This window comes from Sus scrofa, chromosome 1 (genome assembly GCF_054392235.1).
Source record: "Sus scrofa isolate SSC_HxYL_T2T_F1_AM1 chromosome 1, Sscrofa_HxYL_maternal_Yorkshire_Landrace_v2.0, whole genome shotgun sequence".
NCBI lineage: Eukaryota > Metazoa > Chordata > Mammalia > Artiodactyla > Suidae > Sus > Sus scrofa.
In genome coordinates, this window is record NC_139383.1 from 146,680,190 (window position 1) to 146,707,082 (window position 26,893).

At 48.5% G+C, this 26,893-nt stretch overlaps 2 protein-coding genes across 7 annotated transcripts in view; one reads left to right on the forward strand and one right to left on the reverse strand.

Annotated features, from left to right (window-relative positions):
• PGPEP1L (pyroglutamyl-peptidase I like) overlaps positions 1–7,321 on the forward strand; it is a 72,442-nt gene extending 65,121 nt beyond the window's left edge. The window contains exon 5 of the mRNA XM_005659773.4: positions 6,067–7,321. Within this exon, the coding sequence (XP_005659830.1) occupies positions 6,067–6,304 (238 nt within the window). The 3' untranslated portion in view covers positions 6,305–7,321. The remainder of the gene's footprint in view (positions 1–6,066) is intronic.
• A 2,444-nt stretch (positions 7,322–9,765) lies between these two features.
• Positions 9,766–26,893, reverse strand: part of IGF1R (insulin like growth factor 1 receptor) — a 308,192-nt gene continuing 291,064 nt past the window's right edge. For 5 of the 6 annotated variants that reach the window (XM_085010144.1, XM_085010133.1, XM_021082915.2 and 2 more), the window contains 2 exons: positions 24,249–24,383; positions 9,766–17,018 (listed from right to left, as the gene is read on the reverse strand). In XM_085010144.1, the coding sequence (XP_084866270.1) occupies positions 16,637–17,018; positions 24,249–24,383 (517 nt within the window). In that variant the 3' untranslated portion in view covers positions 9,766–16,636. 6 annotated transcript variants of the gene reach the window in all.

Genomic DNA, 26,893 nt, shown 5'->3' on the forward strand with positions numbered 1-26,893 from the left:
ATTGTCCTTCAGGGTCCCCTGTTCTAACTCAGGGTCAGGAAGATCCTCAGCTAAAACCTTTGGGGAAAGGATTGGGGAATTTTTAAATCCCTGGGGTAGAACCATCTAGCACAAGAGTTGTTTTCTCTTGCTGCCATTCAGATGCAAAAATGTATTGAGATTCTGGGGCTTGAGGGCACACAAAAAGGTGTCTTTTAAATCTAGTGCTGAATACCAGATCTCTCAGGGTTTAGCAGTAGAGAGTAAGGCATAGGGATTTAGCACCACTGCATGAATTTCTTCTGAAGGTGCATTTAAGGCTCAGCAGTCCTCAACTAGCTGGTATCTCCCATTTGGTTTTTTTAAACTGCAGAATAGGAGTGTTGCAAGGGGACTGGCAAGGTCTAAAGAAGCCCTTGTTTGAGTAGGCTTTCTATTATAGGCTTAATGCCTGCCAGGGCTTCTTTACTTAAGGGGTAATGTTTTTTATTTGGGTGATTGTAGTCAGTTGGTCACAGCCTGATTATGGCTGGTGGTGCTCTTCTGGCTCTGCCCTTGGTGTCATGGGCCCATACTGAGGGATTAATCCCCTCAGTGTTAATTGGGCCATTATTCCTGGCAGAAGGCAGTTGGTGGTCACGCTAGGGCTACAGAATGGAAGGGAGTCTTAGGTATTTTGATGGTTAAGTTTTTGTCTGATATAAATTGTAGCTCCCGAGTTCCCGTCATGGCTCAGTGGTTAATGAATCTGACTAGGAACCATGAGGTTGCAGGTTCGATCCCTGGCCTTGCTCAGCGGGTTAAGGATCCAACATTGCCATGAGCTGTGGTGTAGGTCGCAGACGCGGCTTGGATCCACATTGCTGTGGCTCTGGCGTAGGCCGGCGGCTACAGCTCTGATTGGACCCCTAGCCTGGGAACCTCCATATGCGGCGGGAGCAGCCGTAGAAAAGAAAAAAAAAAAAAAAAAAAAAAATTGTAGCTCCCAATTTATATAGTAAATCTCTTCCTACTAAAGGAATCAGGCATTACGGGACGTATAAGAAAGAGATAACATTTTCCCTTCCAAATCACACACTAGGGGCTCTATAAAATTGTTCTGTGACTTCCTATTATAGTGTAATCCTATTATCTTACATTTATCTTTGATCGTTTTGCCTCATTGGGTGTTCAAGACTGAGTAGTGACCCCTGTGTTGACTGAAAAGTCAATTTTTTTATCCTCTGTGGACAGAGTCAGCTGAGGCTCCTTGGTAGTAATTTCCAGGGCACTCCAAGGAGCTTCTGGGCCCCTTCAGCCCTCTTCTTTTATGTGTGCAACTAACAAAGATGAGCCAGGACATGGCAGTCCACTTAGTCTTCTGAGACTTCTGAGACCTTTGAGGCACTCCTCCTTCTTCCAATGGTCTTCCTCTCAGCGCACACTAATTGGCTTTAAGACCTTCTCTCCACTGTGGGCATAGTCTCTGAAATCCCAGACAACCCATTTATGTTACGGGGTCCCTTGGGCGAGAGGGTTGTCCCTGGAAAGTTGAATTGCTAAAGCAAGAGTACTTGCACTTCATTCTGCTCAAATCTCTTCTTTGCATCCACCTCCACGTTATTGAACTGGAATTCAAAATGCTGATTTCCACCAGCCAGGAAGTTGGTACAATGGGCACTATGTCCAGCTTTTGTAATTTTCTCCTAATGTCTAGGCTGCTCTAGGAAATAAAATGGTCCTTAAGAATGGCCTGCCCTTACACTAATTCTGGGTTTACATTTGTATACACTCAGAGGCCCTTCTTTGGTGCTTAAGTGTGGCCGAGCGATTTTCCTTTGGTCCTTGGATGACTCCTTGAACCTTATTCCAGTTTATGGATTTCTTCCCTGCTGATTGAATGCCCTTAAGAATCACATTGCTGAAATGTATGGAGTGCTGTTGACCATTTTCCTCTCAGTGTCCAGGGTCCATGTTGGGAACAGCCTGGAGCCTAGGCTGGTATACATCATGCTCCATATTATTTTTTGGATTGATCTTAATCAGCTTCCTCCCTTGCATTAGTTATAATTCTTTTTATTCCCCAGAGAATAAGATGTTTAAGAGGGTTTGGATATCCACCCAAGTGGGGAAATGAATGTGAAATATTCCCTGGACATGGGAGTTCCCTTCATGGCTCAGAGGTTAACGAACCCAACTAGGATCCATGAGGATACGGGTTTGATCCCTGGCCTCGCTCATGGGTTAAGGATCTGGCATTGTCGTGAGCTGTGGTATAGGCCGTAGCCATGGCTCAGATATGGTGTTGCTGTGGCCATGGCGTGGGCCGGCAGCTACAGCTCCGATTTGACCCCGAGCCTGGGAACTTCTATATGCCACAGGTGCAGCCTAAAAAGAAAAAAAAGTAGGAAATATTCCCTGGACAGAATTAAGGACTCACTCAGGGGCTTCCCTTAGACCCTGAGATTCATCTTCCCAGTTATAGGAATCTGAGGAAAAGAAGGGTACATATACAGTGTGTCAGCCCACTGCCTCCACTGGGAACCTTCCGAAGGGGGAATAGCTTATGGATTTCAGGGCTGGCACCAGATGCCACTACTGGTGTGCATTGGACTACTCCCCAGAGAGGTGTACTGAGAGGTAGAGGTGGGAGAGTCGGGGAGTGGACCCACCCACTGGGAGGAGGAGGGGGGATCAGGTAGGGAGGTGGTGAGTTCGAGGGAGTAGAGAACATTGGGGATTCAAGAGAGGAAGGGGTGGATGTAGCTGACTCAGGAGTCTTGGGCGAACTGTGGGACAAGGGGGCAGCTAGCCTTGGTGGAGGGAGGAAATCAAGAGAATCCTCAGGCTGAAATTCCAATAAGGGGAGAGAGATACTTGAACTAGCCTCTCATTTTTTCCAGAGGCCCTTGTTTTGGCTTAGAGCCATGAAAAAATTGGACATAGGGGATCTTGTCCCCTTGTTTTCATTGCTGGCAATAGAGGTATGATTGAAAAATAGTATTATAATTTAGGGAGCCGTTAGTTGGCCAACTCTCTCCATCCACCACTTTATATTGAGGCCATGCAGTCTTGCAAAAGAAAATAAGCTGTCTCTTTGTTAGTGGCAGTACTCAAAGAATTTCCACTTATGGAGAATGTGCCCTAGCTGAATTCACCTGGATAGAGGCTTGGTTACATTGGAGAGGTTACCCTTATTTCTAGTCTGTTTCCAACTTTCCAGGGGGTCTCGTCCCTGGGTTGGTGGCTGTGCAAATCCCAACAGAGCAGCTCACCCCAAGTGGTCCAGGTGATATAACTAAACCAATATTTGTAAGGGCTTGAAGGCAAGACCCTTTCCAAGAGGGCCTTAGTTATAAAGCCCCCCCTTAAGTCAGCAACTAGACATTCCCAGACCCACCGCGTGGCTATAGGCAGTACCTGATGTAGGTGAGTACTTTCAGTAAGAATCCCCCAGAGAGAGGGTGACAGGGAAGTTGGAAATAAGGGTTCTCCTATCAGATACATTGCCTTGAGAGCCTCTCTGGCAGGCAAGGAGGCTTGTTCACAAAGGGTGTGTCCCAGCTTGGTTACAAGTCATTGGGCAGGGAGGATGAATGCCCATTTGGTGTGTATCCGGTTCTCTATACTCTCACTCTTACTCAAGGATGACTTGAAGGTCCTGTTCTTCCTTCTCCAGTCAGGCAAATTGGTTTTCCTGAAATCTGGTGAAAATAAGATTTTTAAAGGGTTCTCATCTCGAAGGATCCCTAGGCATCTGTGACGGACAATAATGAGGAACGACCTACTCAACAGAGACATAAACCTTGCCCGAGACCGCTAGTTAGGGGGAGATGAACCAACACAAGAGACATCATAGATTTTTTTTTTTTTTAAGCATTTTGTTTGTTTGCTTGCTTGTTTTAGGGCTGTACCTGCAGCATATGGAGTTTCCCAGGCTAGGGGTTGAATTGGAGCTGTAGCCGCTGGCCTACACCACAGCCACAGCAATGCAGGATCCAAGCCACGTCTGCCGCCTACACCACAGCTCTCAGCAATGCCAGATCCTTAACCCACTGAGCGAGGCCAGGGATTCAACCTGCGTCCTCATGGATCTTAGTCAGATTTGTGTCCACTGAACCATGGTGGGAACTCCCATCATGAATTTTTGACTATACCCCAGAGGTGGGAATGTGCAGGGGTTGGAACTGTGAGTGTTTTACAGTGTGACTAACTTACACGGACATTCGCTTCTGGTAGACAGGGTACCTTATGCTCATCTACCTTGTTCCATGACCAACCTATCCTTTCATGAGAGTCTTTTTGATGGTGAGTGCCCTAGTGGCATTCAAGTGTTCAACCCACGCCCATAGTTGTGGCAAGTATTTCTAAGAGCATTAGGACAAACAAAACCATATAGAACAAAGATCAAAGCTTTACTCACTCATATTAAGAACAGAGACTAGGGCTTATGTCACACACACAAAATAAAGAGATGTTCTTACCTCAAGGGCTTCCAGTCCTATCCAGTCTTCTTGCTGGGAACTGGCCCAACCAGTTTTTAATCAATTTTTAAATTTTTTAACCAATTTTTTAATCTCACCTTCCCCCTTACCAGAGGATTGACTCAATTTGGACATCCAGCCTTTCAGTCCAGTCCTCTGAGGCAAGTCTGGCTCCAACCAGATGGCCAGGATTCTTTCCCTTTACCAACCAACCCCTGCACCCAGCCTCGGCTTTATTGGTGGAGGCGGGGTCAACACCCCTTATGTCAGGTGTCTCCTGGACACTACCCCAATCTGTAGTAAGCGCCCTTGTTCTAGATCTGCTAGAGTAGGGGTGGGGGGTCTTTACCTGGGGAACACCCCACTTGATCCTTGGCTGCTTTTCCATCTCAGGCTTAATTTAGTAGCCCTCACTGGCCCAGAGGTTGAAAATAGGGGCATACTGCCCAGCTATTTAGCTGGCTTTGTCAGCCCTGGGTCAGCAAGTAAGCCCTGGGTTACCAGAGGGAATGTGCCCCACGTTGGGTGCCAGAATTTGTTCCTGAATTAAGTTGTATGGACCTGTTTGGGCCCTAGCCTGACCAAGGCTCTCTGCCTTGGCTGGAGAAGTTTTCTTTCCTGCTTGGGTTTGAGCTTATTCTGCAGACAAAAAATGGAGGAGTGGGTCTAAGTTCACAGATCAACTTCTGTGCGCCTGGTAAGAGGGATTTAATTTTAAAGAGTAAAAACAAAGGGATGAGGGAGTTCCCTTTGTGGCTCAGCGGTAATGAACCTGACTAGTATCCATGAGTGTGCAGGTTCGATCCCTGGCTTCACTCAGTGAGTTAAGAATTCGTGGCCATGAGTGTGGTGTAGGTCTCAGACATGGCTTGGATCTGGTGTTGCTTTGGCGCTGGTATAGGCCAGCAGCTATAGCTCTTATTTGACCCCTAGCCTGGGAACCTCCATATGCTGTAGATGTGACCCTAAAAAGACAAATAAAACCCCACAAAGGGCCAAGGAGTGAGGCTCATGCTGGGGAGGCATATGCATTAATCTACCTGGAAAGGGGCAGGGTTTTTTTTTTGAGGAAGTGCATATGCTAATGTGGTAAAAATCAGTGTATAATGAAACCCAGGGTCTGTTGGAGGTCAGATTGGTGGCTCTCTTGGTTCCAGCTGGTTCCATCTAGGTTTTTTTGGTTGGTTTGTAGTATCCTTCTTATTTCTGGACCTTTTAACTTAAAGATTTATGTTAACTCTTGCTAAAGGCAGGGGGTAGGGGCGTGGTTGGAGGATTGTGAGCAATGATCTGGAGCAGCTCTGACAACAGAATGACTCAGTGCAGGCCTGAATGGGAAGGGTTCACAGGGGTGGGGGGAGGGTTTGAGACTAGTTGGTTGAAAATCTGGTTCCTTTTGGGATTTGGCCACTTGTTAGTCATGGGATCAGGAGGCCAAGAGCCAGTCTGCCCGGCTCTTTCCTAGCAGCATGTTCTTTCTGAGACAGAAGAACCAAACCTAGGTCTCCCGGGGTGGCAGTCCTCCCTCATGCTTTGGGGATGCTACATTTGCTGCTTTTGCTTACTCTTCACTGCAGTTAGAGGCTGGTCCAAGGAGTAACTTGGCCTTTGGTCTGGTTTGTAGGTACGTCTGCGATTATGCCTACTACCTGTCTTTGCATCATGGAAATGGGTGCGCTGCGCTCATCCATGTCCCTCGATTATCTCCTTGGCTCCCGGCCAGCCTGCTGGGAAAAGCCCTGCAGGTCATCATCCAGGAAATGCTGAAGGAGACTGAGAAAGCCAGGCTCAAAGACCGGTGCACAGGAAACAGCCTTGGCAAGTCCATTCAAGGGGAACCAACTGGGGGACTGCTCCTTTAGAGAAAATTAAATGTTTCAATCCTGTGTGTAGAGTTCAACTGTGCTTTGAGAGGCTTTTAAAAAATTGCTCGTAAAACAGTTTACGCAGAGGAAAAAAGTTCGGATTTAGCCCAACGAAATCACAAAATCACAAAGGGTTATTTTATTGTCAGAAGAAAGAAAAACACTCTGAAAGGCAGACATTTCATGAGGGATTAACCAGCTTCAGTTATTGTTTTCCTGACAATAAAATGAAATGCTAGCAATATTTTCCCCCCTCTTAAAAGTCTATTCAGTGGGCCTGTGTGATCCTGCCTAGATTGCTGGGACCCCAGACCTGTGCTGTAGAGGCCTGTGTGGTGGGATGACCCATGACCAGCCCACGGTGGGACACACAGGTGCAGCACTCACTCTGGAACCCCGCTCCAGGCATGCAGCCAGGTGTTGTGGGCAGCTTCTGAGCCACCGAGTTGCTAGTGTCTGGTTTTTTCCTTTTTTAAATTTATAAAAAATTAAAATGGTAAGATACCATTTTAACCATGTTTGCATGTTCAGTGGCATTATGCACGTTCACCTGTTGTGCAACCACCGCTCCCATCCATCTCTAGGACTTTCTCATCATCCCAACTTGAAACTCCATACCCGGAAACAGTTCCCCCTCCCCTCCCCCAGCACCTGGCATCCATTATTCTACCCACCCTCTCTGAATTTGACTACTCCAGTGACCTCATGTAAATGGAATCACAATCTTTGTCCTGTTGTGACTGGTTTATTGCATTTAGCATAATGTCTTAAAGGTTCATCCATGTTGTGGCATGTGTCAGAACTTCCTTTAAGGCTAAATAATACCCTGTTTTATGTTTGGACCACATTGTGTTTATCCATTCACTTTTTGATAGATGCCGGGTTGCTTCTACCTTTGGTTATTGTGACTGCTGCTCCTGTGAACGCTGGTGTGCAAACATCTGTTAGAATCCTGGTTTAGTGTTTTGTGTGTATGAATATGCCTATAAATAGAATTGCTGGATCATAAGGTAATTCTGTGTTTACTTTTTTTTGAGGAGCTGCTGTACTGCTTTTCACGGCAGCTGCACCACTTTACATTCCCCCAGTAGTGTTTGTTTGATCCTAAAGCAAAAGTTAATAGCTGGGTTGAGCTTCTCTGCCATGGTCAGTATTATCTCTACCTTTTTAGAAACAGAATCTCCCCTTTTCATCTTTCATTTTGCCTTTATGGCACTGTGCTGTTGTCTTGTGCCAAGCTGCTCACAGCGAGGTTTTACTTGTCCAGTGTTTTCTGGGCAAATTTCCATTGAGAACCCTATTAGCAACATGATTTTTTTTCGGAGGAAGAACTTGAAGGTGGCTAAGCTCTGGGAAATTTCTTGTTATGTTGGTGTGCTCATGACTATCATTTTCCACTTAATTTCATTTAAAAAAAAAATCATCGTCACTTAGTGCCCAGATTCATTCACTGTAAGAAAAAGCAGCTGCACCTTAATAACAAAGGAACAGGGCAAAGGAACTTGCTCGTTTTACCATTAGCCCTTCAGCACACTTGTGCGTTTGTAGTAGACTTTACAGGACCCCCTTTGCAAATGAAATTGACTCCCTTGACATAAAACAGATCAAAGTTCTACTGTAGCAGACCAAAGGCGGCAAGTGGACTGGGGTGGGGGGTGGTTGGCCAGCTGGCGTATGTCCAGCTGCATGCCTGTTAATGTGGAGAGCCTTCAGTATTTAGAGGCAAACACCTGCCACCCAGAGCCCTGGACCCTCCTAATCTTAGCTCCTGTCTCAGGACAGTGGCAGGTTGGGGTCCTCTGGGCCCTAGCTCCAAGTGTCATGTCAGGTTGTAAAATGTGTGTGTCTAGGCGCCACCAAGCAGACTTTTAGATGTCATCCACTTGGGAGGCCCAGAGCTGCGTCTTAATGAACGTCATTCCCCCTCTCTGGCCTCCAAACTTCTTTAGGGAGAACCCCAGAGGGCCCACTCACATCCTGTCCTAAGTGGCCTCCCATCCCCTGCTGACACACACTGGGGTCTGTTGGGTTGGGGCTGATCTGCGGCAGTTCTGAGTCAGTTTGAAAGCTGACACAGCTTCAAAAGGCTGAGCCCTGGGTTGGTTATGTAATGGCTGGGGGGTCTTGGACATGTCTGTGTGTTTGCTCCTCTATAAAAGAGAGTAATAAAAATCCTTCCTTTGAAGAATTGTTGTGACGATCTGGTGGGAGAATGGAGGGGAGAGTCCATCAGTGATGAGAGAACGCTTTATTGAATATGGGCTCGTAGCTGGACCGTGAGGCAAATATGGAAATAGCTCTGCTGGGTGGTAGTCTTAAGAAGTGGCATGGTGGGGCGAGGGTCTGAAACCTCTTCCAGAGACCCAGCACCTTCATCCTCAGAAGAAATCGCTGCTGCTCTGGCTGAAGACAGATGCAGACTATGCTTCTGCAGCTGGGAAGCTCAGCAGCCCCAACCCGAGAATGTGGGAACCACACTGCACTCCCATGTCGGCCCTGCCCAAGGCCAGACACCCACCCGAGCCTTGGAAATTAGCCTGCTGTTAGTCATCGGTCGCCTAGGGAGGGTCCTCTCAGTGCCAAACACTTGGTGACAATGGTAAGCAAAACCCTGGGGCCAAGCCAAGCTCCAGAGTCCCCTCTTTCAGAAAGGCCTTTTGTTTCTAGATCCAAATACCTGTGAGCCTCCCCAGGTCTTAAGTAAGTGTGGCCTGTCATGTACTTCTGCTGCCTACACCTTTGCTATTTCACCCTTGTCCCATAGACTGATTTTGTTACTGAAGTATAATTTCCCATGATCAGATTTTAAGGAGTGATCAGCTCAGCTTCCTGATATGTCCAAGGTCTGATTCTAGAACATTTACAGCTTGTTTCCTTTGAACATGCATTTGCATTTCCTACTGTAACCATTTCTCCCTGGCAAAGATAACATGCCCTGATCAAGTCCCTGGGGCAGGCCAAACTCATTGGCTGGAAAGTAACATTTCTGAGTGGTGCCCGGCAGGCTGCACATGGCATGCATGTCCATGGCCATCACCTGCACCCTCAGAGTAGGTATGCCCACTGTGAGGGACTGACAAGGACTTGAAAATGTGAAGAGTGTTAAGTCCTTTGCCCCAGAGCCACCCAGATCAAACCTGCCTTGGCCTGGCTTTTGCCAGTGGCAGATACAGGAAAAGTCTATGAAATCAGTCAAAAATCAAGTACAGATTTCTCTGTTTTACGCAGATTTTCTTCTAGCTGATTTAATGGAGTGAGAAACAGAATAGCTTCCCTGTTCAGCAGCAATTTGCATGCTGAGAAGGTTGAGCTGTTAGAAGTAAAGCAAAGCCTTCACATAGACTCCCTCCCAACATTATGTGTGAACATACATGCCCCATGTGGCTTAGTTTCCCTGCCTCAGAAGCATGATGGTTCTTCCAGAAGGGGTGAGGAGGGACGAAATCAGAGACCAAAAATGCATACAGAATTCTTTTATTTAACTTAAACCATGTAGTACTTTAACTACTAGAAAAAAGCAGAGTAAGAGAAACTAAAGTTGCCTTAGCTTCAGCCATTCAAAATAGACAAAGTTTCTTTTCTTTTTTTCATAATGTAAAGAATCCAGAGTATATCGCAATAACAGGAATAAATTCTTACAACAGAATATACAAAAAACATTTTGAAATTTTTTTCATCTACTGATTTTTTATATAAACAGAGGAATTTTTTTTAGGAACAATTTATACACAGAAAGTCATTTTATGTAACAAATTGGCCATGTTATTACTTTTTTTTTTTTTTAGTTTTTTTTTTTAAAAACTTTTTTTTAAAACAAGAAAACTCAGAAAATGCATTATTTGCGATGCATCCATTCCATCGCGCCTTCTGGTTTGAATTTTTTTTTTTTTTTTTTTTTTTTTTTTTTTTTTTTTTTTTTCTGTCCCAGAGGTAGACAAACTCTGGCAAACCTCTCACCTCAACCTCACTGGCTTAGAAAGCAGACAGGTGTTTTTGCCAAGCATCTGTTCCACCTGTGGATGGTGTCTATGCAACGCCAGACATCCAAATGGAAAGTTACAAACAAAACCCAAATTGTTTCTGGACCTTTCTCCCATGTAGTGCAAAACATCCAGATGTTTCCAACGATGGGGATTTTGTGGAGTTGTGTAGACATGGCAAATAGTCCATTGGGAACCAGAGGGAATGGTGTCAAACTTAAAAAAATCTTGCATGTGCATGGTTTTTATTACAACAAATTTGTACTATATTGAAAAAGAACTATCTTCGGTGTTCTGCCTTAAATAAAAATAAATAGAATCTCTTACATGTAATAACAAAGCATTAGTCATGATATGAGGCATGTAAGCCAGTGGCTTTCGGGCACCAGAATTATCAGCTTTTGTATGATAAGTCTGTGTGCTGTGTCACGGTGAAAGCCACTAGATGTGCAATGGAGTCCTTCCATCTCGAGGCACTGCATAAGAGGACAACTACCAAACCTGCCAAACCAGATGCTTATGGTGCCACAGGCACCGCCAGGCTGTAACACCTCTGCTGTTTCCTTGGCCAATGAGGTTCGTTCGGTCTGTTAAAGTAGCTACACTCCAAAGGGAAATGACCAGTAAAAGATGATCCCCTTCCCAACCAGAGGGTTCTGGAAGACCAAGATACTGAAGATACAGAACTACTTCTTAAATCATCATCATTCCTTTGTTATAAACTAGGGCACAAAGCATGGGGGGAAAAGAGGGTGAACCACGGCTTGGGTCAGGGAAAAATCTGTTTTTGGCATATTGTAAAGCTAGCTAGTAAACAGGTGTCCTAAAAAAATGGATCACAAACACACATTTGCACACACAGAGAAAAAAGGTGTCTTTAAATTATTTTCGGCAATTATAAACTACAAACATTTTATAAAATTATTCTATGTTCTTACAAAAATGCAATGAAACATTTAATTAGTTCTTGTAAACCAGATCTTCGTCAACTGACTACCCGTAATCTACTGGACTTAAGAGCCCTATTGAAAACGCTAATGAGTGACTAATTAAAACGATGTTTACCAGGAAGATGTGGACACACACAAACGTGGACATACAGATGAGTGATCATTATGTTCTTGCATAAACAAAATAAAACAAAACCCTAAAGTCATGCCCCAGAACTGACAACTGACGGGTGCGATGCAGTTTGTATTCTTGAACAATTTGACTGAACTCTGCAGTAGCAGTTTCGAAAGTAGGATGTTAGGTTTATTTGTTGAAACCAAATGCCCATGGATGACTCTTGAGCCTTGATGTGGTCTGATCCCTTCAGAAACCATCAAGTTCCAAACACAGCCCACACTTCTTCCAAGCCCTGCACCTTCTGCTCGTGATTCCTCTCTCCATGTCATTCATGATCCCTGTTACAGTGGTTTCCTGCTGCCTCATCATTCCACCATCAAGGAGTGTTCATCTGCTTTTTCTCAAAATGACCAACTAGTCATCTAAGCTGGGAGCCAAAAACGAAAACTTTTGGCCTGTCCAAGGTCTGTATCTTCAGCATCTCTGGCAACAGAGGTTCAAGCTAAACAACATCCTCTCTTGAAGTTCTCCTTTGTACCACCAACTATGTCAGAGTGGAGTAAGAAAGTTTGATTTTCATCACTGGTTCTTAAAGGGTGGATCTCTGGTCCATATCTCCCAATGCTGCTTAGCCCAGGAAATGAAAAGACAGCCGACAAACACAAAAGTAACATTAACGAAAGAACAAACCCCAAACCTTAAATGCACTACTGGGACTGTTGGAATGGGTCAAGGCATACCATGGAGCTTTACTGTCAACTGGAGGGCGCCTGTGTTTTGGAAAGGAGTAACTTCCTTTGACACTGTCTAGCCGGAGGACCCAACAGTGACAGCTGAGGACCTTGGACCAAGCATCCTAGCCTTCTCACTGATCTGAGCTAGTGTGACCTTGCCGTAACAGTGGCCTTCATTCAGTGCAGCCACCTGCCGGCAGAGGTAGGCTGCTGAGAAAGAGGCCTCGGTGGAACAGACTGGCCTAGAGTTTGGCATCTTACTTGGCTCTTAGATCTGTTATCCCAACTGAAACACACCATGCCATGCCAAGCACTTTGCCGTTGGCTAGTTCCACAATAACCACCACTATTGAAATGTTGTTCCAAGTCATAAGAAAGAGGCTGAAAGGAAAGGCCAGTGTCGGCCATGAACATGGTCTTCTATCTTCCAAGGAGGAAGCTCATTCCACCTGTGTTAAACGTCAGGACATCCCATAATGGAGACCTGGGGTGGTCTGGGTGTTACCCAGTTGAAGTTCAACAACGTCTCCAGAATACACCAGCTCCCGCTGCCTCAGGGAAGGGCTGTGTGTGGTAATGTTTTAATGCTCACATCAATTCAACGATGTGCCTCAGTGGTTCACGTCACTTCAAGCAGTGAGCTGCTGTCAGAAGGAGGCTGCATGGAGAATGCCACAACTCAGTTTGATTAAGTTATTTGGAGCATACAAAGGAGGAAACTGAGAAGAGGTGGGGGAAATCAGCATAAAATTAGGCTAGAACTGTGGATACATGATGCCTTGGTATAGTCAAGGTGGGTGATTTGGTCCAGTAAAATGACTGCACCATCACACAAGCAAAAGTTTTTATTTAAGTGTTTCTGAAGCATTTGTTATGATGGGCACTACACTGTTAGTGTTTTCTTTCTACTAAAGGAAAACCACCTACGTAAAACAAAAACAAAGTGACACCAACAACTCGGACAGTTTAAATAAAAACCCTAAAAACCAGCTGAATGATCTGTAGAAATCCAGTTGTGGAAACCGGTAGGTATGTGCAAAAGAGAGGAGAGGCCACTATTCCAAGGGGTCACCTACAGTGTGGAAGCGGGAAAACCCTGATCAAACACTATTTCTCAATGACCTTAAGTTCCCAGGGGACTTGGGAAAGGAGAAGGGGATGTCCTAGCAGGAGGGAAGAGCTCCTGGGCGGAACTGCAGTCCTGGGACTGTGAAAGAGCCGCCACGCTTTGGGAACCTCCCCCGCCCCGTGTTTCCCAGATAAAACGCCAGTGCCTGTGAGAGCAGCTGCTGGAATGGGGATGTGCCGTCCACCCCTGAGCAGCGGGATGAGGGGACAAGGCACAGCCCGCCCTGGCGGGGGCCCCTTCCAGCCCAAAGGTTTGGTACGTCTTCGTTTTCCCCTGGGGGAGGAAGCGAGCGTGAGGTTGAGAGAACAGTTTGGAGAGGGAGAAGGGGACTCTTGTCTGTACATTCTGCATGGGACTGGCCTTCGGGTCAGCAACCAGGAGCAGAAGGCCTGGAGGAGGCTCAGCACCCACCCATGGCCTTAGGGCCTGCTAGCGAGGCACTGCCTGCCCCTCACCCGCACTGTCTGTCCCGGAGACCTGATCTTCCCCCGTGGAATCTGTATGCGGCTCAATCTGCACAAAGCAGTTGGTTTCAAAACCAACCAGCCCGGGCCCCTCAGGCAGCACCGGCCCTCACCACCTCCTGGGAAGCCAAGTCAGGAGAAGAACAGAAGCAATGCAAACTGAGAAGTTGCAGAAGAAGGCGAGCTGTATGAAATGAGTGCAGAGGTGAGTTAGTGTTGCTTTGACCCCGGAATACAGCCTGGCCTCTCCCCCCCGTCACCTGGTGTGTGCGGCCTGCGGTGTGGATGAGGTTACCAGTATCAACGGCATATTGTCAGGTGCTGAGAAGTGTGAGATGTATTCTTTTTTATATATACACATATAAAAAATAAGAGTGAGGTAGATAAATGTCTGGGAAAAAAAAAAAACAAAAACAAAAACAAAAAACTGTCCCGTCTGACACGCGCACACACACACAAACCCTTTCCTCAGTATTTAAATTCATAATGGGGCTTCTCTACAGTGATTGAAACTGGTATCACAAAATAAATTAAAAGAACACTCCTACATATAATACCTTCTTAATTTTTTCTTTTTCTCTTTTTTTTTTAAGGGAAAAACTATGGGACAGGGACTAGAGAGAACAGTGGGACTGAAACTATGAAACTACTGACACAAAAAAGCACTACAAACTTTCTTTTTTGTGTTCAATCTCCAGTCACAACTAGCAATCATCGTATTGTAGCCTTGTTCTTACTCATAATTTAAACATTTCCATCCCAGAAGCAACTCTTGTGCTGTCATCACTCTGGTGAGAAGTGCTAAAAACTAAACAAAACAAGACCCCCGAGCCTGAGGACTTGGCTTCCTGGCAGAGGAACAGCACGCCCGCGCCAGGGCTCCGGGCGCCTGTGCTGTCCCAGCCTGGCAGCTGGCTGGCCGGCACCCCGAGGATGCTGCCCCTCTGCCCCACTCCCATCGCTGCCCGGGGTCCCTAGGGAGTCTCTGGTTCTAAAGACAGGTAGGTCAGTCTGGAGGGTGGTGGCAGGAGCCCGCAGAGGGCCGCCGGAGCGCACTCCACTGCACCCCTGGACTCAGCAGCTGTTTTCCATGGGATGGAAGGATTAAATAGCCATTAAAAAAAAAAATCATCCAAATGCCTAGTGTCTGCAGATAAAACTGCTGTTGTACCCAAGAATTAAAAAAATAGATATATGTGTGTCACAACCAAAACAAAGGCAAGGGAAAGAGAAGGTGAGACTTTTCAACAATGGTGAATATGAACACTGAACAAGGATGTGCGAAATATTTAACCTTTTTTTCTGACCTGAGTTTGTATCATGTCTTGCACTGTAACAGACTCAAATGCTGTGTGAGAGCAGGCTGGGGAGAGAGGGGAGCCTCTCCGGGCAAGTGCCCACCTTCTCTCCGCCGCCTCCCCTCGCCAGCCTCGTGCCCACAGAGCCTATGGGGTAGAACAGAACTAATGGGGCAGGTGGAGTCGGTAGGGGGGATGTATTTATAAAAAGGCATCAAACAGTTCATGGCAAATTATGTTATATAAGTATCAATTACTGGGAAAAGAGGAAGAAAGTCACGCACTCTAGTACAAAGCATTAAGAAGTTTCTTGGAGTGAGCAGAGAGGGAAGAAGGGTAGACCTGAAGGTTTTCATAGATTAAATCCACAAAGATAAAGAACAAAAAAAATAGCAGCTTTTTTTTTTTTCTGTACAGACGTATAGATGAATATCTGAACCGTAAAAAAGTTATAAAAGTGACATTAAAGACGATGTGTATGCAAATGTTTCATGGTCTAACATAGAACTGTAAGACCCATGAAGAAGTCCTAGTAACAGAGAAAATGTCAACAAAGCTTAGAATGCTTGAATCCATTTACTGTTTTTCTTCGTACTGTTGTTGTGGTGTTTGAATTTCTTTCCTTGCAAACCTGCATAAACAGTTGGGCTGAGTCCCTGGAAACCCCTTCCTGTCTGTGTCCTTGGGGGCCGAGAAGGAGCTGGGGTTGGGGGGAACAGGAGACTGGCATGGGGATGACCTTTACTCAAAGCCTATCTTCCAGGCTCCTGAGAGGGCCTGTTTGCTCCAGAATTCCTGGGGGTTAGAAGGTGGGGGTGTGGAAGGTGGGGCGGGGACGCTTCTCCCCATCTTCACTGAGACACAGTCTCATTCTGTCCAGTTCCCCCAAGTGACAACCTTGTCACAAGCAGTTACACCTGTGTGAATGTGAGACTTGAAAAGAACCCTGGGGCCGATCGGGCGGAGAGCATCATCAGCGTGGCTCTTACAAGTGACCAGCTACCGTGCTCGCCCCGGGGTCTCTGGAGACAAGACGACAGTGAGGGGACAGTGAGGGAGAAAGTGCGGGGTTGTGGCAGAAATTTGGCAGCGTTAACATGGTGACAACCTGGGATGAATGATGGCCCTTTTTAAATTTCGTATGTCCCTAAAGGTTCAAGATTCAGTTAAAAATTTTCATCTCAACATGTTTTTTTACAAAGACCTATGGTGTGTTTGGGGCAAGGTGGGGCCTTGGAGGGACAGCTCTTTCCTCAATCCTACATGAAGGGCGTCCCGGCTGGGCTTGCAGCAAATGCGTTTCCATCGAGAAGCAGAAAGAAAAAGGTGAGAGACAGAGGGAGAAAGAGGAGAGAGGGACAGGGAGGGGGTGAGGAGGCTTGATTCTCAAGTGTTCTGTTGCTATTAAGTGTTGTCATTAAGGTTCTTAAAGGCCCGTGTCAGTTAAGGGTTTGGGTTGGGAAATAAAAAGCTGCTTGCATATTGAAAAAAGGAACATCCCAAATGTGTTTACTGCAGAGAAGCCGTCTCCCGTGGGCAGCAATGGCAGTTCTGGAGATCCACTGAGGTACAGGAGGCTGTGAATAGATTGTTAAAACTCTCCCCCCGCCCGCCCGCGTGCGCACGGTACTGTTTGCACGGGATCGGGATCCAGGATCAGCAGGTCGAGGACTGGGGCAGAGGCAGGGCCCGCTCGTTCTTGCGGCCCCCGTTCATGTGCGCGTAAGGCTGTCTCTCGTCGAAGCTGGCTCGCAGCACCAGCACGCCAGGGCCTGGGCCGTTCTCAGCCTTGTGTCCTGAGTGTCTGTCGGGCAGCGGCAGGGAGGACGAGGAGGCCGAGGGGTCCAGGGGGACGCTCTCCATGTTCTCCGGCTCCAGGTCCAGCTCCTCCGGCTCAGGCGGCTTGTTCTCCTCACTGTAGTAGAAGGAGACCTCCCGGAAGCCAGGCTCCATCTCATCCTTGATGCTGCTGATGATCTCCAGGAAGGAAGGCCTCATCTTGGGGTTGTACTGCCAGCACATGCGCATCAGCTCAAACCTGAGGGGAGGACAGACAAAGATGGGCCCTGCGGAGAAGGGTGGGCACGGCTGGGGCCACTTGCTGTGGCTTCCCCACTGACAGAGACACGGGGAGCGCTGAAAAGGGCTCCGCTGCCCGTCAGGGCCTCTGGCTTTGTATGTATCCTGATGGCGCAGGTGGCCTGAGGCTCCTCCTGACTTACATCCACCACTGCAGTCACTTCATCCAGACCCAGGATGTAGGACCCTCCAGAATACAAAACTCTCCATGATAAAATCACTTCCCGGGAAGGACAAATACAGTTTCACACAGAGTCCATTTTTATAGGTATTCTTTATAAAAAAAAAGCAAATCAGGGAGTTCCCTTCATGGCTCAGTGGTTAATGAATCTGACTAGGATCTGTGAGGATATGGGTTCGACCCCTGGCCTTGCTCAGTGGGTTAAGGATCTGGCGTTGCCGTGAGCTGTGGTGTAGGTTGCAGACGAGGCTTGGATCTGGTGTTGCTGTGGCCGTGGTGTAGGCCGGCAGCTACAGCTCCGATTAGACCCCTAGCCTGGGAATCTCCATATGCTGCAAGGCGCCCTAAAAAGCAAAAAAAAAAAAAAAAAAAAAAAAAAAGTAAACCAGCTTCCTATTTGAAGCATCTCTTGCAGCCACTGATTAAACACCATTTCCAGAATCAATGCAGGAAACCTCTGGTTTCTCACTAATAAGGCTGAGGAGTGATTGCAGCTTTCCCCTCAGGGATCTCCTTCGATTCCACCTGCACTATTTGTTTGGGCCACCTTTGCAGCAAGCAGAAGTTCCTGGACCAGAGATCAAACCTGAGATCCTTATCCTGCTGAGCCACCAGGGATCTCCACCCAGGCTCTTTCTAAGCTTCCTCTTGGTGGCAGGGGGCCACCGGCAGAGAACCTGAGGGCAGGCAGTGTGAGGGAGGTCAGCCTGGGAGCCAGGCTGCGCTGAGTCTTTTGGGGGGCCCAGTGAGGATCTGCTCCAGAAGCCAAGAGGCTGGTGGGGAGAGCCTGGTTCCCAAGTCTTGGCACAGGCACGGGGCAGGCAGAGAGGGCACCTGGACTGCAGCTGCTGGGAAGTGCTGAGTCATGTGGCCACAGGCAGCGTCCTGGCCCAAGAGCAGGAGGCTGCACAGGGAATAGCAAGGTGCAGCAGTGCTGTCAGGGCAGCCAAGAAAGGCCCAGGCTCTGATGAGGGGTTCAGAATGGCTACAGGAGGAGGGGTGCTCCTTATTAATTGGGGTGTAGAGGGGTCTGGCTAAGTAGACCTCTGGTGTGAAAGGAGGGTGGTTGAGCAAATGTCCGGGCTGTCCAGAGCACAAAGTTCCAAGAATGGACCAGCTGGTGGCCCATTGTCACAGAGACTAACGTGCCTTCCCTTCCACTTGTGTTCTCTCCAGAAAACTCCATTCTGTTTTGTTTTAAAACTGCTGGCTAACTATGGAGAACAGTTTGGAGATACCTTAGAAATCTATACATAGAACTTCCATATGACCCTGCAATCCCACTCTTGGGCATCTATCCGGACAAAACTCTACTTAAAAGAGACACATGCACCCGCATGTTCATTGCAGCACTATTCACAATAGCCAGGACATGGAAACAACCCAAATGTCATCGACAGATGATTGGATTCGGAAGATGTGGTATATATACACAATGGAATACTACTCAGCCATAAAAAAGAATGACATAATGCCATTTGCAGCAACATGGATGGAACTAGAGAATCTCATACTGAGTGAAATGAGCCAGAAAGACAAAGACAAATACCATATGATATCACTTATAACTGGAACCTAATATCCAGCACAAATGAACATCTCCTCAGAAAAGAAAATCATGGACTTGGAGAAAAGACTTGTGGCTGCCTGATGGGAGGGGGAGGGAGTGGGAGGGACCTGGAGCTTGGACTTATCAGACACAACTTAGAATATATATACAAGGAGATCCTACTGAATAGCATTGAGAACTTTGTCTAGATACTCATGTTGCAACAGAACAAAGGGTGGGGGGAAAAATGTAATGTATACATGTAAGGATAACCTGACTCCCTTGCTGTACAGTGGGAAAATAAAAAAAATTTAAAAAATAAAAATAAAATAAAACTGCTGGCTAAAGGAATGCTTGTCAATAAAAATCTCCAAACGGAACTCCCCACATCTAAGAAGCTCAAAACACCCCAAACTGGCTTCCAGCCTCAGGCAGGCCAACATCTGACAGACCACGTGCCTAAGGGAAGGTTCCCAGGAAAGCAAGCCCGTGGGGCACAGGAAAGCTCCCAGGCCATCCCATCCACCAGCTGCCTGCTACTTTGAAAGACGGGGCCGGCAGAGGAGGGGGGGCAGTCAGGTCAAGTCAGAGGGAAGAGGAGGTGACCTTGAGGGAGGGTGGGACTGGGAGCAAGGTGGCTGCCTGCTTTTGTAAATCAAGTTTTACTGGGAGAGAAACACGCGTTTGTTTACATATGGTCTATGGCTGCTTTCAAACCACAACTATGAGTCGAATGTTGCGATTGTTTGGCTTACAAGGCCGAAATATTTACCGGGTGGCCCTTTATAGAAAAAGCTTGCTCTAGCGGAAAAGGAACTAGACAACACATGAAAATGACTAATTTTTCTTCCTCCCAACTAAACCACCTCCACTATGCCATGACACCAACCTCATGGCAATTAATTAATGATCTCAGTAGTTTTACAGATGTAAGTTGCTTTACTCTTCATGAGCCTGGGAAGGTGTGTATCATAACATTATCCCCATTTTGTAGACAGGGAAGCAGAAGTACCAAAGAGATTAAATAATTTGTCCAAGTCCTCAAACTAGTGAGGTGGAGCAGGGATGGAGTTCTCGGGAGTGGTGTGGTTACACTTTGAATGCCACCTACTTCAGAAAGGAATTTGCTCTCAACCTAAACAAGAGAAACCACAGACTCTCCCTCTCCTGGCTGTGCACTGGCAGTGACAGGTGTGGGGGCAGCTTGTCCCAGGCTCAGATGGCAGATGAGCCTCCTCCCACATCCCCATCCTCATCACTTCCTAAGAAAAGGACCCCCTCCTCCCCCCCGCCAAAAAAAATAAAGGGCCATAAATACATGAAATCCCTCTCCATGGCCGGGCTGCAATTTCCTCTCTGGCCGACTGACTGATACCTGAATAGAAGTGCAGCCAGGGCCAAGGGCACGTGATGTGCCCTGGCTCCATGCCCCTGGGGCCAGGGGTTGAGAAGGTGCCACCAGCAGGGGAGGCCTGTGAGTGCCCTCGGCATAAACAAGACACGTGACACCACTTTCAAACCGTTCCAGAGCCACGGCCCTTCTAGTGCTGCCCATAAAAGGAAGTCTTTTTTACTCTGTGGGATTCAAGACCTTGTTTACACTATCACCACAAAAAAACTTTCCAGTAGACTCAAAAAGGATTTATGAGCTGATAAAACTCTTTTTTAAAAGAAAAAAGAACTTTTTTTTTCTTTTTTTTAATAATTAGCCAGCTCTGGTGAATGCCCCACACTGAGGGTGGGCAAATGCAGGCCTGTCACTAGGGCAGCGGCAGGACCAGACGAGCTGCTGCCCTTGTGTGAAGTGCCTTAACAGATTTGGGTGTGACCCTGGAGATTGTGACAATCAGGTGTGATGACAGAGGGACCGTGCTACATGTGCTCATCCCACTCACTGCTCCCCCCAGCCCCCTGCCTTAGCTCTGTTGTGTGTGGGCAGGTGGTGACCTCAGGCCAAGTGACTGTCACAACAAAGAGGCTGCATTCCAGGAAGGATCACAGGGGCCCAGGGCACCCCACCTGCCCCCAGTAGCCCTCAACAGCCAGGACTGTCTTACAACCACTTCTCTCAGCAAAGGGTGGCAGTGGGACAGGGACCTGCCTGACCCTCACCCCATGCTGCTCTTTGGGGGCAGAGATCAAAGGCCAGGCCGGTGTACCTGGGGCAGGCCCACCACAGGCTCAGTGGGCAGGAGCTGCCCTTCCTGACTGTCTGACACCCACTCAAAACACTCGATACCCACAGAACTAGCACAGGATTCCCCACAATGTGGGCTTTAATCAGCAACATGGAAAAACCATGTCTGAAAACTGCAAAACAACCAGAATCTACTAAGTTTGTTTCAGACTTGCCTGTGAGTTGATGTCTCCAGGATAAAAGGTTCAAATTCCTTTCTGAATGCTGCTCATGGAAGGCTTCCCTGGCCACTGTCTGATGGGTGACACCATGCAAGTCCCACAGAGCATGTCATGGCTCGAGCTCAGCGCACATCCCTGCCCCTGCCCAGGTCCCAGGGCATCGCAGTCCTTCTAGTCACCTGACTTGGGGAGCTGGGACTGCTCCAGGCCAGGGGCAGCCAGCACGCGCTCAGAGGGGCTCAAGGACATTGGGGCCATAAGTACAGACATCTAACCATGAGAGGGTTAAGGACAAGCTTTGCTGTCAATTTCGAACACAGATCCACCAGCGAACCCCAAGCCAAGTCTGTCTCACGCCATTGGCTAAATCAATTCACACTGACTCCTGATGTTGAGACGCATGGGTATAGACACCCTGTGGCTTGGACCATGGAGATTTCCTCCTAAGCCTGAGCACCCTGTGCCATCAAGGGGATTAGGCTGGTCTACCACTGGGGTAGAGGCAGCTTCATCTGCTCCTGGGCATCATCAAGCAACCATGATGGGGTCCACCAGCACCCAGCCCCATGCTACCCTAAAGGTGCTGTTCAGACCGCCAGAACCACCCACTGGCTTCTCTCATAAGTGGCTTCTCTCCCATGTGGAGGCCCAGCAGGGCTTTCAGGCAACTCCCAAAGGCTCAGTGACTCTCCTCTCCCCTGAGAGAAACAAGAGTCCATTCTTTCCTTTTTGTAATAAAAGAGGTCCTCTCCCAGAACATGTCTTCCTACCTAAGCTCATCAATAAATTCACAAGGACAACAGAGACACTCCCTATGAAACCAACTTGCCTTCTTTCATTTTGTTCTTTCCTTAGAAGGGAGAAAGTGTGCCAAGGGGGTTCTGCATGGCAAAGCAGAAATGCCTCCTGAATTATACATTTAATATCCCAGAGTAACCTCTCCATGTAAATTCCCTTGTCACTCTATGCTGGGAACAGGAAGTATGCTGCCTTTCCCATGGCAGGGGGGCTGCTTCCCAGGCATATTAAATTAATATTAAAACTCCCGTCACCTGGGGGTGGATCAACTTCAGGAGGCCCACAAGTTTCTCAGAGATAAGTGTTTACCCATGTCAGAGAAAGCTCAAGAACAGCACCCCCGCCCCCAAGACCAAAAGCTCACAGCCACTTTCTTGGACTCCTTCTAAGCTTCCTGAAACACCACCAATACTAGCATCAGCCTCTCTTCTGGCACTGGATGCCTCCATTGCAAATTCAGTGGGCATCACTCCTCATACTCCATTACTTGGTTTTTGCTCTGAAAGATTTTTCTTACAATGGGCTGACAAGAATACAGTGGCCAGGGTATCCCTGTTGGGGTACAGTGGAAACAAATCTGACTGATATCAATGAGGATCCCTGGCCTTGCTCAGTGGGTAAGGATCTAGCGTTGCCATGATCTGTGGTGTAGGTCACAGACATGGCTTGGATCTGGCATTGCTGTGGCTGTGGTGTAGGCCAGCACCTGTAGCTCCAATTCGACCTCTAGCCTGGGAACTTCCATATGCTGGTGCGTGGGTAGGTGCGTGGGTAGGTGGCAGACCTGGGGGGAGCCTTCCACGTGGACACAGACACAGCCCAATTCCTCTAGGGATCTTGCCAATGTGTGGCCAAACCTGTCCTAAAAAGCACTTCTGGAAACTTCCTGCGTTGGGCTTGAGGTATTAATGGTAGCCTACCTTCTATCTCCTGGGATCTAGAAAAATCCTGAGCCCTGTCTTAATGAGGCTGCTGCTCCCCAACTATACCTCCCCACATATGATAACCCAACCACAGCACACCTACACACCCTGACACCTCCACACACCCACAACCTCATATCCCCACACCCTCACATCTCTGCACCCTCACACCCCACCTCCATGCCCCCACACCTCCACATCCCCACACTCCAACACCTCCGCACCTTCACACCCCTCCTCACACCTGTACACCCCCACACCCTCACACCCTCATGCCTTCAGCAGTTCTGACATCCACTGACAGAGGGACTTCTCTTAAGAACCCCGAGCAGGGAGGCCAAATCATCACACTGCTCCCTAATAGCTGACAAATCTCAGGAATAGAAAGTGGAAGGGTTTTTTTCGAAAAGAAATGCTGTGAGGAGACAAATCTGCCAGTGCCCAAAGCAGCATGTGCCAGGGGCTCATCTGCCAGGAGGCCTGCAGGACTGCCTTCAGTTCCTCACGGGCCACTTGAGGAAGCTGCGGAGAGCCTGTCACTCACAGGGCTTTCTTTCTTTTTTTTTCTGGCCACGCCCAAGGCATGCAGAAGTTCCTAAGCCAGGGATTGAACCTGTGCCACAGCAGTAACAATGCTGGATCCTTAACTGCTAGGCCACCAAAGAACTCCTCCTCACAGGGCTTTTATGACTTCTATAAACACTTAACAGAGGAGTTCCTGTTGTGGCACAGCGGAAATGAGTCTGACCAGTATCCATGAGGATGTGGGTTCGGTCCCTGGGCTCGCTCATTTGGTTAAGGATCCAGCGTTGCCATAAGCTGTGGTGTAGGTCGAAGACATGGCTCAGATTCCGAGTTGCTGTGGCTGTGGCGTAGGATGGCAGCTTTAGCTCCGATTCGACCCCTAGCCTGGGAACTTCCATATGCTGCAGGTGAAGCCCTAAAAAGAAGGAAAAAAAGAAACAACCACTTAACAGAGAAGAAACCTAGAGGGGGACAGCATTTGGTGTCAGGGTCCTGGAACCGCCCACAGGAGAAGGTCTGAAGTCACCCCACAGGCCTGGAGGAGCCCTCCTGATGGTGGGCAGTGGCCCGGGGGTGTGGTTTAAGAGTCTTCAGTGTCACATTGTTGCCTTTTTAAAAAACTCTGCATGGAGAAGACAAGCAGGGACACTACTTGGCTCAAATATTTCACAAAGACATTTGGCCTAAGAAATCACCGGCAAACCGCAAACCTGAACCCAAGGATTCAGGAAGATGCGGCAGGGTTAAGGCACAGGTTCCTTCCACTGGGATAAGTCCTCTCCTCAACGGCTCTGGCCACCGCAGCACCCACCGGGCCAGAGGGCCTGGCTCTTACATGAGCCAGGATATACGTACAGCATGTCGGGACAGTTGTCCGGCTTGTCCAGAAGGCCGCCCTCCATGACGAAGCGAAGGACTTGCTCGTTGGACAAGCCCTGGTATGGCTGCTCGGCCAGCGTGGCAATCTCCCAGAGGACGACCCCGAAGGACCTACAGCAGGGAGAGAAACATGAGGCGCTTGGAAAGGGACAATGGAGCCACGCTGCCCTCTCCTCCTGGTAGCCCTTCTGACCCCGGGCACTGAAACCCTCTCTCCCTGTGGCCACAGAGCACGTGTCAGCCAAGGAGCCAGGCCCTGGAACGTGCATGTGTGGGACATCTGTCCCCATGTGCAGCAGGGTTGGTGCGGCTCTGGTGGCACAGCTCTGCAAGCACAAGTGGGGTCAGTTTTCAGGGACCCCGGAATGGCAGCAGGCTCCTGATCTCTGATGGGAGCCCCGGGCAAGCTGAGCTCAAGGCCTAGCTGTGGCCATGACCCTGCACGCAGGGCAGTGTCTCCCAAATGTGACCTAGCCCACCGATACTCAAATGCTGGTCTCCAGGTCCGGCCAGGATGCTGAGTTAGTGGCCTCACATGCAGCCTGGGACAGCCAAGCTGTTCAACAAGCTCCCTGTTTTGGAAACCTACTGCTTAAATGGCTCTCAACGCAGGGAGCGGGACAGAGACCCCTGGCGAGTTTTTAACACATGCTGATGCCTGGGCCCCCACAGACCGCAGTGCCCATGTCCTGAATCTCGGGTGGGGGCCCAAGCGAACAGGGGTTCAGTCTCCCAGGCTGTGGGCGTGAGGAGGGCCTCATTGGCTGGGGTGGGGCTCAAGGACAAAAATTCTTAAACACAGAGTTTTGCTGAGGGGAAGGGGGTGGCCGAGGAAGAAAGTCAGCAGGGATGTGGGGAGCTGTTCCACCTCACGTGCTCTTTTGCCTGTTGGTTTCAGGCTCCAACTCCTAGAAACCAATTAAAATCCATACACACAGACATGGGAATTTCAGACAGACGATGTTAAAAAGGCAGTGGCGTGATCTGCAAAATAAGGGTGCCCTCCCGGCACACATCGCCATCTTTTACAAATTCTCCACGGTCTATTGGCCTTTCCACCCGCTTCATTTCAGCCAAATAAAGCAGGCTGCTCAGCAGCGAACAGCCAGCCCGAGGGACTTCCAACTGGACCTTCGCAGCCCGACGCTGGCAAAGCCGCACTGAAAATTTGGGCTGGGGGCTGTCTCCCATGAGCACTCTGGGGATCCTGGCCAAAGCCTGAGCCAGGAGGGCTGGGCTTGTATCAGGATGTTTTATTTGCTGCTTTGCAACTTTCCATGAACAAAAGGGTTTGGTACAAATGATGCTGAGAGCACAACAGAAATAGAATCTCAGCACTCAGAGGACTGACCCACCCAAGGTCCTTTTGATCTTCCAGGGACCAAGAAACAGTCTTTATATTGCACAAGAGACCTAGAAAAGCCAAGGGCCCAGAGGCCCAGGCGCAGTGCTCAGAGGCTGGATATGGGCAGCGGCTCCTGAGCAAGGATGGCTGCAGGGTCTCTGCAGACTGAAATGGGCCCTCCTCTGAGGCCGTGACTCCCAACTCCATGTCTGAAACATGGTACCATGGGGAAGATGACAAGCTGGCTGTTTTTACTGAGTGTAAGCCTGGCCTGAGAAATAATCTGAGAATGTGGTTCCTCCCAGGCCTCTTCCTGCTCTACATGCTTCTCCGGTGCTCCTCGGATGGCACCCACATTGACTCCTCTGGTGCCAATGGCTCCACTTCAAGCTCTGAGTTACTGGGGACCCACGAGCCTGACGTGCCTCAAACTGAACTCTGTCTCACACCCTGATCTTCTCACTGCTGCTGCTGCTCCTCCTTCCCACCTGAGCAGGAACCCTAGAGTCATCCTTCCCTCAGCATCCTCAGAGTCCTGCCATAGCTCAGATCTGTCCAAGTCGGGGTCCCCTCCTTCCTTTGGTCTCCACAGTGCAGATGGTCCCCTCAGCTGGCCTGCAGGACTCCCCTTTGGCACCAACATCTTACTTAGTGGAGCTTTAGCTAACATGAACTTCTTCAAATACAGCTCCAGGTTGCTCTCTGAACAGAAGCCTTAAACGTCTTTACAGAGCCTGCAGAATTAGGGGGTTAGCCAACCCCCTAACACAACATCCAAGGCCTTACTTGATCTCTCTTCAGCCTGACTCCCTCCAGGAAGTCCCACGGTCCTCCACACACACTAAGCACGTCCCACCTTCACATCTTCCCCCAGCATTTCCACCACCAAGAATCCGCTTCCTCACTCTTCTGTAAGCAACAGTCCCCACTTCAGGATGCCCCATAACTCCCTCTCTCCTGCAAAGGGGTCCATGAGGCCAGCCTGTCAGGGCTACTTCCTGTTCTCCACAAGACTTCAGCCCTCAGGGACCAGAACAGTGTCTCCGGGCACCCTGTCCTGAGCCCTAGGTCTGGGCCATGCCAGGTCCTCACGATCACATAGGAAAGAACACATCCAGTAACACACCTGACTCTCCATGAAGGCTTTCCCTGGAGTGACTCTGGTCTGATGACAGTATCACTCATCAGTGAGGGCCACCTGGTCCTAGAATCTCCTCATCCCTCACAGGACATGACAAGCTGGGGTCAACCATTTTTCTGCCCCAAGGTTTGGAGC